General features: G+C 32.7%; 1 protein-coding gene across 7 annotated transcripts; it reads left to right on the top strand.

The window, feature by feature from the left end:
* The first annotated feature begins 3,823 nt into the window (after positions 1-3,823).
* EMB2794 (Tetratricopeptide repeat (TPR)-like superfamily protein) lies at positions 3,824-7,450 on the top strand. Of its 7 annotated transcripts, none has more exons than XM_088103979.1 (3): positions 3,824-3,993; positions 4,195-6,484; positions 6,600-7,450. In XM_088103979.1, exons 1-2 carry the CDS (start codon positions 3,949-3,951, stop codon positions 6,202-6,204), a joined length of 2,055 nt encoding a protein of 684 aa, XP_087960105.1. In that variant the 5' UTR covers positions 3,824-3,948; the 3' UTR covers positions 6,205-6,484; positions 6,600-7,450. The 7 variants fall into 7 exon arrangements, with proteins under 7 accessions (XP_087960105.1, XP_047163834.1, XP_047163836.1 ...); XM_047307878.2 differs by having other exon boundaries at positions 3,824-6,484; positions 6,600-6,736; positions 7,072-7,450; XM_047307880.2 differs by having other exon boundaries at positions 3,824-6,484; positions 6,600-6,736; positions 7,058-7,450.
* Positions 7,451-13,182: the final 5,732 nt, after the last annotated feature.

The following is a 13,182-nucleotide window of genomic DNA, read 5'->3' as shown; positions in this document are numbered from 1 at the left end:
AATAATAAAGTGTGCCTTTTTAAATTTCTTCTAAGTTTTACTTACTAAGCATATAATATAAATGAATAACAAGAGTAAGGTTGAGAAAAATTTGCACAGATGATTTTATCCTGGTTCGGATCTTACCAATCCAACGTCCAGTCGCTTATCTCAAACCAAGATAAACACTTCACTAATCACAAAACGATTACAAATTACAATCACAAAGAAACAATTTGTAAAAGTTTAGAAACCACCTCTCTTGATACCACAAGAGATGAACTTGCACCTCCTTTGAGTCTTCACAAAGGATGAATCACTTCCTCCAAATACTTCATGAAGAATGAATCTCTTCCAAACACTTCCTTAGTTGCACCAAGGATGAACCAGCTATTCCTCTGTCACCGCAGTAGCACTTCAACAGCTTCGCAGACAACAATTTCCTTAGCTGAGCAAGAGTACACACAATTCTCAATGATTTTAGAGATCTAGAGCACAAGGGAAGAGTTGTTGTTGATGGAAAATGAGAACCTATTTATAGACTCAAGCAAATACTCCTTCGTTCTTCGTTTTCAGCCATTTAACGTTTTTAATCGATTAATATCTTTGTTAATCGACTAAAAGGAGTGCAATGGCTAGTTTTAACGGCTATAAACTCCAACGGTCACTTTTAATCGATTAATTTACATTTTAATCAATTAACTAATTGATTAAAGTAAGTTTTAATCGATTATTACGAAGCCAGCAAGAGTTTTTCAGTTGTTATATATTTAATCGATTATTACTGGTCTTAATCGATTAATACGGTACATTCTTGACTCCAAACATCAAATTTGAACTATGAAAGTACATGGAACCAAAAACTACTAAGAATCTAAGTCCTAACCACTTAATTACAATTATTACAAAAGCTTTATATAATAATACAAGTCTTCAAATTATCTTCTTGAAACTTATACTTCCTGACTTGATTTGGACATCATCAAAACTTCTTCATCATTTTGCTAACAATAATCAATAAAACGAGAGGTTTCACCCATTGTTGAGACTTTGGCAAGTGTACCAAATCGTTTCAAGTAATAAAACCGGTAAGACCGAATATCGTTTCCCAAAAGACTCGTGTCACCACACAATTGTATAATTTCCAACTAACTTAGACTAAAGAATGCTTCATAATTTGGGTTTTAGTGCAATTAAAGTAAACATGAAACATCAATGATAAAAAGTGATCTTAGATACTCAAACACTTGGAAATGGAAAGATTAGAAATGATATGGAATGGTATTATTGGGGTATGATTTCACCTACTTCACTCTTATGTATAGAAAATCACGTCCTCTTCATTAATATGCCAATGTCAATCTACTAAATTACTCAAACCCAATCCCTTGGTAGAGAGGGCCTAGACTTCCTCATTAGGCTCCAATCCCTTGGAAAACCTAACAATTATTTCCGCATTAAGAATTGAGATTTAAGACAACCAAAGGTCCTAGTTCTATCCCTAGATACTATTTCCTTTAGGTGTTTAATCCAGTTCAAGGTTCACTTAACATTTCCCAATGTCAAGCAAACCCTAAAATCATGCCATGGGTAGCAATTTCACAACAAGCATTACGAAAAGGAATTAAACGCTAACAATCAATGAAAGAGACATATATTCATTCAAAACACAATAGTTTACATAAGAGTTTAGTGGCTACATCAATCCCCAACAACAATGAACTAGCTCTCCATGAATGGAGAGCTTGAGCTTACAACAATGGTGGAAATGGAAGAAGGAAGAAGACCCAAGGGTGAAGAAGGACTGATCCCACAGCTCCTAGCTCGCCTCCAAGAGCTCCAAATGAGAGAAATCGTGTTTGGGCAGCAAAAGATGTCAAACTCTTCGTGCCTCTGAGTTAAATAGGGCAAATTTGTCATCTCAGCAAAGTTGGCGCTCCAGCCCCCAGAAGGAGGGGGGCTCAGGCGCACGACAGTCATGATGCACTGGCGCTCAAGCCCCCATAAGCCAGGGGCGCCCGAGCTAGCTTCAACAGAATTTTGGTTCTTCATTTGTGTTGTTTTTCTTGCTTTCCTTGCTTTCTAGTGTCTTCATTTGATGCATAGACTTCTTCCAACTACTTTAAGCACATGAAAGCATGGATTAGTGATAAGAATATCTCATTAAAGCTTAAGGTTCAACCACTTAATAAACTAAAAGAAGACTAGGATTTACAAAGCAAAAAGTTAAGGAATGGTTGACATTTTCTCTTAATTCATTACTGGAATCATGGTAAAATATGTCATTATCACCCATCTACTGAACCATTTTATGCTTTCTTATTAACTTAGAATGTTTTATAATTCATCAAAGTTCCCTACTAGCAAGGTCCCGATTGAACATGTTTCGTAGTTGCTTGATGACAACCTAGTTAGTCCTGGTTGTGAAGTACCTAAAAAATACTAGAAGGAGGTGGGAGAAAGGGGGGGGGGGGGATTGAATGGTGTTAATGAAAAATTTCTTTTCGCAACTCTTATGATATAACACGTTTGTCGAGTTTTAGATTTAACAAATGAATACTTAAATGCTAGACTATGTAAATGATTCCGAATGAAAATTATTTTTAACATGATATTTGGAACGTACACTGTAGTCGTAATTTGAAATAAAAATGCAGCTGCAAGTTTTATGAGAAAAGCGTTTAAACATAAAGTTGAACAACAATTGTATATGTATTTTTATACTGGTTTACTCCAATTGAGCTACGTCTAGTCTCCTCCGCAGAGGGTTCCATTATAATCTTTAATAAGATTACAACTGAGTATTCGCACAACTTCCGGTCTTCTCTGAGTCTTCAATTAAAGAATAAATTAAATACAAATAAAATGAATTAAATTAAATAACAATTTTAGAAAATAAATTAAATACATATTCCACATAATAAACTCAGTCACATCACCGATCGCACATCAACAAGTCTTAACGTCGTTTTTGTCTACTCAACAAAAATAACCCATTTTTTACACATTTTAAAAAATTAAAACCCAATTGAGACAACTTGGAAGACCAAATTAACATTTCAGTACAAAATCAAAGGTTTTAACCTAAAAAAACCATTTCATGTCGATAAATTATTTATTTCTTTTTATTCAAATATAACTAATAATTCTTTAATATAGTTAGATAGTTTAACTGTAGTTATGATTCTTAAAAAAAGTATTAAACATTATTATTGTTTATTTGCTTGGAATTGTTTTTGCTAAGAAAAAAAATAGAAAGGTGCGTTTGAAACTATATATTTTTTTCAAAAATCCCTGTATTTTTTCATCTTTGTCACATCTCATTTTTTTTTTCGTTTTATAATATAGATTAATTTGGAATATTAAAAACAAAACTTATTTTATCATTATTTAAATTCATAAACTAAAATAATAACTTTGCCCCAATAAAAATGTCAATAAAGTTAATTATCGGTATAGTTTATTTTTTGAGAATCTGTCAAAATAATATCTCTAGATTTTAAAAACATGAAATAAATATTTAAAATTGAAATTCATTACTTATATTAATTATTTCTATGAACTCCATTAACTTTTTGATTTATACTCCGTTATTAACAGCACTATTGTAGTAATTTAGAATGAGTGTAGTTATATATATGAAAAATTAAATCTTTATAATTTTACTTTGAATATTTATCTGACATTTTTTAATTCCAAAAACTACTAACATAGTCTCACAATTTAAAGTATTAAAACAGAGATTTACTCCAAAGTTAATTTCACACGTTTATTTTTTAGAAAAAAAAAAGTCAATTAAAATTGACTATGACTATGAAACTTAACTGAACAGAACGAATGAGCGTAGCTTCCATAAACCCTAGTAGCAATATTCCATTCATACTTCTAGCAATGAAACCCTTGTTATTCTTTGAACATCAATCCCCGATATGAAGGGTGAAAATCCAGTTCACGTTGTTTTCACTAAACATGTTACTTTTTGCGCGCAACATCGGCGGCAAGGTCTCACTGCGAGTAAGCTCCTCCTATTCCTCATCCCTTCAAAACCCTTTTCCCCTTTTCTCCACTCCTTCATTCCCCTCCACCAAAAATTCAATTTTTGCTCGCCCTGTGATTTGGTTCACCAGCTTTCTGTGTGTTATGAGATGCCCATTTGTCTCTAAATCTTCATTTGATGACATTGTTTCTGAATCAATGCGTAGTTTCTTGCAACAGGACGGTCCCCACATGTTTGATTCGGCGCCGGCACCCATTTGGGTGTCTATGGTTTTGGAGAAGCTGAAAGGGGACCCAAAATCCGCCCTTAAGTTCTTCAAGGAGGCAGCGGCTCGAGCCGGGTTTCGCCATGCCGCGGAATCTTATTGCGTTTTGGCTCACATTTTGTTTTGTGGGAAATTTTATCTTGATGCCAGAAATGTAATTAGGGAATGTATTTTGTTGAGGAGGGAGTTTCCAGGGGTTGACTTCTTTGATGTGTTGTGGTCTACAAGGAATGTTTGTAGGCCTGGGTTTGGAGTGTTTGATACTTTGTTTAGTGTTTTAGTGGATTTAGGGATGCTTGACGAGGCTAGGCAATGCTTTTGGAAGATGAACAAGTTTAGGGTTCTGCCAAAAGTGAGGTCTTGTAATGAGCTTCTTCACAGGTTTTCAAAATCAGACAAAGGGAAACTGGCATTAAGTTTTTTCAAGGACATGGTTGCGGCTGGCCTCGAGCCTTCGGTTTTTACGTATAATACAGTTATAGGCTGTTTGGCCAGAGAAGGGGACTTGGAAATTGCTAGTAATTTGTTTGAAGAAATGAAAGGTTTAGGTCTTATGCCGGACATTGTCACCTATAATTCTCTCATTGATGGTTATGGAAAGGTAGGGTTATTAACCAAAGCAGTTATTGTATTAGAGGAAATGAAAGATGCAGGATGTGAACCAGATATGATAACATACAATTCTCTTATTAATTGTTTTTGTAGATTTGAAAGAATTCCTCAAGCATTTAACTATCTGCATGAGATGAAGCAGAGACAATTGCAGCCAAATGTTGTGACTTATAGTTCACTAATTGATGCATTTTGCAAGGCAGGCATGATATTGGAAGCAAATAAATTTTTTGTTGACATGATACGGGTGGGTCTTCGACCCAATGAGTTTACATATACCTCTCTGATTGATGCAAATTGTAAAATAGGCGATCTCCGTGAAGCGTTTAAATTGGCAAATGAGATGCAGCAGACTGGGGTTAACTTAAATATTGTCACCTACTCTGCATTACTTGATGGTCTTTGTGAAGATGGAAGAATGAGAGAAGCAGAAGAATTATTTGGTGCTTTGTTGAAAGCTGGATGGACTCTTAATCAGCAGATTTATACTTCCCTTTTTCATGGATATATCAAGGCCGCTATGATGGATAAGGCCATGAATATCTTAGAGGAAATGAACAAGAAAAACCTCAAACCAGATGTGTTGTTGTATGGAGCTAAAATATGGGGCCTTTGCAAACAAAATAATATACAACATTCTGAGGCTGTAATTCTAGAAATGATGGATTGTGGTCTGACAGCTAATAGTTATATATATACAACCCTTATGGATGCATATTTTAAGGTTGGGAAAACCACAGAGGCTGTTAATCTATTCAAGAAGATGCTAGAATTAGGTATGAAGACTACAGTGGTAACGTATGGTGTACTAATCGATGGTTTATGCAAAAAAGGTTTAGTTCAACAGGCTCTTAGTTACTTTGAGCAAATGACTCTAACGGGTTTGCAACCTAACATCATGATTTATACATCTCTGATTGATGGTCTCTGTAAAAGTGATTGTGTTGAAGAAGCCAAGGAGTTGTTCAATGAAATGCTGGATAAGGGAATCAGTCCAGATAAATTAGTTTTCACTTGTTTGATTGATGCGAACATGAAGCATGGAAATCCCAAAGAAGCTTTGAATTTGCGAAATAAAATGGTTGAAACAGGTATGGTGCTAGACCTGCATGCTTATACTTCACTTATTTGGGGTTTTTCTCGTTATGGTCAACTACAACAGGCAAAGTCCTTCCTAGATGAGATGCTCAGCAAAGGCATTATTCCTGATCAGGTTCTCTGTATTTATCTATTGAGAAAGTATCGTGAACTAGGAGACATCAATGAAGCTCTGACACTTCATGATGATATGATGAGGAGGGGCCTAATTTCCGGGACTATTGACATAACAGTTCCTTCTGTACACAGTTGAGGGATATCATGTTATAAGCACGTGGTTTACTATCTAGATTCCTTCGTTTTATACGAGTGTTCAATGGCATCATTGAAATGAATTTGATGTATTATTATATAAAGGCAACTGGGTGTTCTGGTTGATTCAATCTCATTCTCAAGACAGTGGATTTTGTCTATGATGTAAATCCTGAGGTTTTGGGACTCGCACATCAATAATCATGTTCTCATGTAATAATCAAGACAACCATAACGTGATGTTTTCCTTGTATGAAACCAATTGGCAAATATAATAACTAGTAAGTTCATAATTACAGCTACTGGACACTTTTCTTCTATATACTTGGATTTATTTCCATATCAAGTTACATAGTTGATGCAAGTTTTCTTAGAGTCTTATTCCTTTTGATACAGTGCATTCCTTCAACATTGCACAAGCTTAGTGCTTCCTAATCAGGCACTGATTTTCGGAGAGCAGCAAACCTTTAAGTGGCGGATGTAGAAAAGTTCAGCGATAGGGGGATGCCCTTTTCACCACTTAGATATGCAAGGTGTGTGATACTTTCTTTGCAGCTTATTAATTTAATATTTACACATGCAACCATAGTCGTGATATTGGTCCCTGTACGGAAGCTTCTCTGTTTCATGAGAAAATGTATTTACTCTTAAAATCTTCCATTACAAAGTTCATACAGTTCTAAAGTGATTTTTATATTGGTACTACTTCTTAGTTTAATCTAACAAATCAGTTTATTTGCTCGGAGATTATAATAGCTTTTCGTTGCTAATAAATAGGAAACTCTAAGATAGTTTTCTCCCATATATATTTCTACATATTTAAAGCTAACAGAAAACAGGCTGATTGTCAGCAGTATATTATTATCAGGTTGTTCACTTGTTTGGAAGCTGAGTCGTGATATGCAACTGATACGGTCTCCTTTCTTAAGCTTTGTGCAAGCTGCTTCTAGATGACATGGATCCGAAATATCTAGAGCTATAAACTTGTGAATCTTCAATGGGTGGACGTATGTATGTATTCAGGTTTCTCTTCTCTCCCCAACCTTGTAGCTAACGATGACAGATACAGTCTAAATATCAGGTGTATATTTGCATTTATTTATTTTTTATTTTTTTTGGCATTGAAAGCTTTGGGCATAGAAGAGGTTGTCTCATTTCAAAGTTACTAGACTCAAGGATGTTATACTGTTGTACCGACAAATAACTTGCTAATAAACGAGAATAAACCACCATTTTGGTTCCCGAAAGTATATGGTGTTTGGCACTCTAAGAAAATTCCAAATAAGTTCTTGAATTTTTCAGTCCTTTGACGACTTACATCTCAGGTCCTAAATTTAACTATTTATTGTTGTTTCGGTTACATAACATGTTAAAATTATTACTGAAGTCACATTTATTTTTGAACTTTAGACCAATGTAATTTACGGATAGCACTTTTAAGGACTTTCTTACCTGCTGATAAAGACAAAGGACTTTCTACCGTATAAGACTAACATGATAGCATTGTAGACTTTCTGAGATTGAAATGATCATTTATTCAATAAGAAGCACAGAGAATGAACAACTAAATGGAACAATGTGCCAAAACAATACAACTACGTTATTGGGGTATGTCAAGCAGTATTTCCACACCTATAATGCTTGTGAGTATCTTTTATGACTATACTATCGTGAATCTCACGCCCATATTCAGTGTATGTGGTGGATACATAATCCTATAGTGAACAGGGGAATAGTGCACTTTTGAGTTAAATATGTTTTTTCATTTCTAAACTATTTTAAAAGTGTTGTGTTCCTAAATTAATTCTATTTCTATTCTTTCTTTACACTTTATAAAAGTAATGTAAAACATATATTTTAGCAAATGACAGAGATTATATCGTAATCTATTGTAAAATTCTATTTCTCACATGAAAAATACTCCACATCTCCACATGTCATTTGCTGTAAAAATTGTTTACACTTTTATAAAACAATTTTTTAAAAGTAATTTTAGAACAAAAAAAGATATTTAATTCTTAGTTTTTGTGAGCATAAGGAAACTCAATGTATACAAACCCAACGATTTCTGTCTATAAAGCTCTCATATGATGTGAGAGATGAAATCCAAAGAAGGAATGGACCACAGGACATTAATGTAAGATGTGGAATCCAAAGAGAAGAAAATGGACGAGACCAAAATAAAAGATCACGATGAATAGCGTGTTTAGATTTTCTTGTTCTTTGTCTGCTAATAATAACTGATAACAAAAGATGCAGCAATAATTCCCCTCTCCTCATTTCACCTGAACCTGTCGGCGTTGTATTTATTTGGTTGGCTCTACTTTCCCCACTGAATGGTATGTTTCAGTAAAGATAAAGCCATTTAGGTGTTGTTTGAAAAGGAAATGTAAGAAATGAGGGAGTGTGGGAATGTAGAAGGTAGAAACAAAAAATATGATAGGGTCCTTAACAGAGGAATCAAGGTTCATATTTGGTTTGTTACAATTACTTCCTGACGAATCATAATGCAAATGAAATGAAATCATTCGTTTTGTACTGCTTTTGTACAATCAGGATGCATAATTTGTATTTACTAAAAACAATGTTATATTCCTTTTTATTTTTGTCAAATTTGTTACCATGCTTTTCTGTACAGTGACCGCCAGTTTATTTGATCCACTATTTACTATTGATGAAAATTTATGGAAAATCTTAAATCCATGTTCTTCTTTCATTTAATGAGTTTCTTTAATCATTTTTGTAATTTTTAATAAATCCTAATCTATAACGAGGAATGCGTTACTGTTTGACGGATATTACAATAAGACAATAATTATGAAGTCGATAATAATCAAACCATTACGATAATAGAAGATACTCTACAACTAATAACAATATATTATTATTATTAAGTTTAATTAAATTTCAAATTTATTATCAATTTATACATTTTAAAAGTTGAAATTTTATTAAATTTTTATGATATATTGAGTACTAAAAAATATTATATTTTTTAATTAAGTATATGTCATCATTATGTTTTTAACTGATGTGTCAACTTACTTAATTGTTGTCACGGTGTAATTTTAAAGTTTTATAATTTATAAATTTTACAATTTTAATTTTTGTTACTCTAAGCAATTTCTTGATTAGTATGCACTTAATAAAATATGTTATAATTTTTCTTTTGCACCCAACAACACTACAACTAGACTCAAAACTCTCGTTGCTAAATTTTGTAACTCTTTACCCTTTCCACCATAACTTTCCCACCAAAGATATACGATTTCAAATAAAAGGCTAACATAAATGTGATCTTGATTGTTATTATATGTATGAAATTGTGAATATTAATTAAACGCTTTACTAGCTTAATTCTTCTTTGTTATATTTTTAAAAAAAATCCTTGGACATTTTTTTAAATTTATCAAGCTGTTGATTAAGTTGAAATCTAATATTTTTATCTATGATTATTTTTTCCATGGTCTCATATAAACCATGTAAAATTTCACTATAAGACTAGTCAAGTACCAATAACTCCAAGATAATTTCATCCTTCGCTCCATTCTCTACAATTCGCTTATGGTTATCTTTAGTTTGTTCAGTAATATAAGTTTCCCGTTCGTCCAAAGTTGCTCTTTGGCGAGAGTACTTCGATGCTTAAGTCAGAAAGAGTCTGAACACTCATGTCTTAAATGCAACAATCAATAATCACCAACTACCTTACTTAGACCCCTATTTATAGAAATTGTGATGAACTTTTACTTACCACTGGCCAAATTATGACCCATTCACACCTTAATCATAATTACTAGACTGATTTGAGCTAATATCCTAATATGGTCTTAACTATGCTAGCTATACTCCTGATTGGTAATTCTATTGATCGGTCGACTTTCAAAGGAACTCGCCTTCGAGGTGCAATGAATGGAGTGAGAGAGAAACTAAAAGCCATAGATGAAAGATTGCAAGTTGATCAATGATGGAAAAATATAGAGCATGAGTGAAATGAAAATGTCAAATATTATACAACATGATGGAGGATGCAAGTAACAACAAAATTTGTAGAATTACTTTTACCTATTAATTCCACCATCCAATTCCATCCGGGATTTCCTAAAACTACAAAGTTTAGAACACTTCATCATAACATATAAGACATGTTTGTTATTAGAATTAAGAAAATGTATGATGGTTTAAGTCAGCTAATGAATGACAAAGCTAGGGAGAACTTTAGAAAAGATGATGAAAATGATGATTGAGCATAACTTTGAAATGAAGCAGATGATGTATGACATAAATAAGAGGTTTCAAAATTTGATAGTTGATGTGAACGAATAGGATTCAAAGATCAAATCAACAACCAATTATAGAATCACATTACGTTGATATGTCTAGTGATGGACATATACATCTTACTAAAGGTATTGTTGAACCTATTAATGATGCAAGAACAATGTCAACTACTTCAAGTGTAGATGTTTGCTCATAAGATATTATTATGAGAACTACTAATGATGCTAAAATTGAGTTGAAGTTACACGCTCCATACATCAAGTTTGACGATGTGAACAATGAAAATAAATCTAGTGGTGATATTTGTTGACTTGGTTACGGAACAAAAATAATAGTTGTGACTTTTTTTCTATTTCTTGCTTCTTAATCAAGTAAAAGTAATTATCTTTACATTGTAACAAGTTAGTATGATGTTAAATCTACCAAACATATCAATCATATAAGTCCAAGAGTTTTTAATTTTAATTGAATATTTACTTTGATTAAAGTTAGAAACTTCCTTGTGATTGAATGAGTTTTAGCCAATAATTAAGAATGTACTTTGATGAAAGGTGAAAATTTTAACAAGAATTAATAAAAAATGTACTGTTAACTAGCTTTTTACTTGATACAAGAGGTAAAAGAATAAACATGATTATGAATAGAGATATTTAATTGAGAATGTACTTTGGTTAAAATTACTATGATTAATCTACAAAGTTCTTGCTTTTAATTGAGAATGTACTTTTGCTAATACTGAGAATGCCAACAAATTAATTAAAAATTTACATTGATTAATTTGAAAATTTAAGACAATAATTAATTGAACAATAATATTTAGATATCCAGTGATGAATCTTATTTTGAAAAAACAATGAAATCAACATATTTTCCTTTTATTATTATTTTTATATCTTTTTAAATCTTTTTATAAATTTATTTCTTTTTATCTTTTGTTATTTTGTTCTTTACTCTTTATTTATCTTTATCTTCGTTATTTTTTTTATTTTACTAACCCTTTTTATAGTTTTTATAAGTAATTTGTTAAGAATCAATGCCTTGTTTGTTGGAAGATGACTTGGGGTTGAATTTTCTCATTCTCTTTTGTTGGCTATTATCTTAACAATGCTAAAGTTACTATAATTTAGTAGTATTGATTTGGTCACGCCAATGACAACATTATCAAAGAGGCCAAAGTCTGCATGTGGGATCAAAAGTTTTGTGGGTCTAGCTGGCTACTAGAGGAGATTCATAGAAGGGTTCTAAAAAATAGTGGTACCTTTATAGTGCACAATTTTAGGTATTCATCGATCACAAGAGCTTGACGTATTTGTTTCATAAAAAATAGTTGAATATGAGGTACATGTGGTGGATGAAATTCTTGAAGAACTATGACTTTGAACTCCTATATCACCTAAGGAAGACAAATGTGGTGGTTGATACGTCGAACAAAAAGACAATGCATGTGTCATACATGATGATCAAAGAGCTTGAGCTTGTTGAAAAGTTCAGAGATCTTAAGTTGCAGGTGGAATTTGTAGCAGATTTCATTATATGTAGTAACATGACTATATCTAGTGATTTTCTAAGTTTGATGAAGGAGAAACAAATGTTTTATCTTAGCCTATGGAAGATAGTGGAGTTGGTTAGCACAGAACTGGCTAAAGAGTTTGTAATGGAGGAATATGTAAAGACCTAAAAAATGACATTTTAAAAGTAGTAGTAGTAGTTTAAAATTAGTGAGATTCAATTATTTTAATATTAAAACTATTTTAATATAAATATTTTTGTTATGAACGAGTTTCATTATTTTAAAACATACTATCTCGCTAAAAATCACTTTTCTAAAGTTCTCTGATTTCTTACTAGGAGTTCTCATCCTCTATTCGCTTGATTGAAGAATTGAGACCGTAATATGAATTCTGGTGGTGAGCTCTTCAATTTGGATGGATCAATTTCTCAAATAAAGTAAGTTGGTTTTCTTCTCCTCTTTTTGGTACATTTCATTCTTCCTTTGCATGAGAACTTGTTGTGTTTGCATGTGACGTTTGAGTCTTTTATAAGACTCTCTACTGATCAATGGTCCTAATAGTGTACGTTAATTGTGTTTCTGTTGTTCGTCGAAGCAGATAGGATTTCCTATGCGTTTGGAACTGTTTTAGGCTTTCTAGAATGATTTGGTCATCTATTAGGTAAGGAACGATAATTAACTTGTTTATAAGTTTTTCTACTAAGATAATTTAAACTTGCACGTCTAAGTTACTGAAATTGGTAATTTAGCATGTTGAAATTCTGTTGTGTTTGATGGTTGTATGTTGCTTGATCTTCTCTGAATTGGTCTTGAGTTGAGAAACTAAGGATTTGACCATTTCAACAAATTGGTAGGCATTCTAACATTATTTTTGAACCAAGTGAGAGATATCAATTTGATCATCTGATCAGGTCCATGTTTCCTCAAATCATAGATTTGAATATGCTGGTTTCTGATATGATGTTGAATGGAACTAATATGACATTGACCGTAAGCTTGGTTGTGAAGGTCTGAGAGCATTTAAGGTCCAGACTGTTGAAGACCATGTTTATGCCTCCAAGCGACAAAAAATGTATTTGGTCTGGTGTTCAGCGATGATTTTGTACTATTAAGCACCAATTTTCTCTATAGGTCTGGAACCTTTTTCATCTTAACTGACTAAGAGACATGTTGGTCTCGCTGAGCGAGAGG

Source organism: Vigna umbellata, chromosome 1, assembly GCF_029865625.1.
Source record: "Vigna umbellata cultivar VRB3 chromosome 1, Vumbellata_1.0, whole genome shotgun sequence".
NCBI classification, from domain to species: Eukaryota; Viridiplantae; Streptophyta; class Magnoliopsida; order Fabales; family Fabaceae; genus Vigna; species Vigna umbellata.
Note: the sequence above shows the minus strand (reverse complement) of the source record. Positions and strands in the feature narration are given on the sequence as shown.

What these genes read in the sequence shown, in the direction of transcription:
- EMB2794 (XM_047307878.2), top strand. Translation starts at nt 3,949, where the DNA reads ATGTTACTTTTTGCGCGCAACATCGGCGGCAAGGTCTCACTGCGAGTA.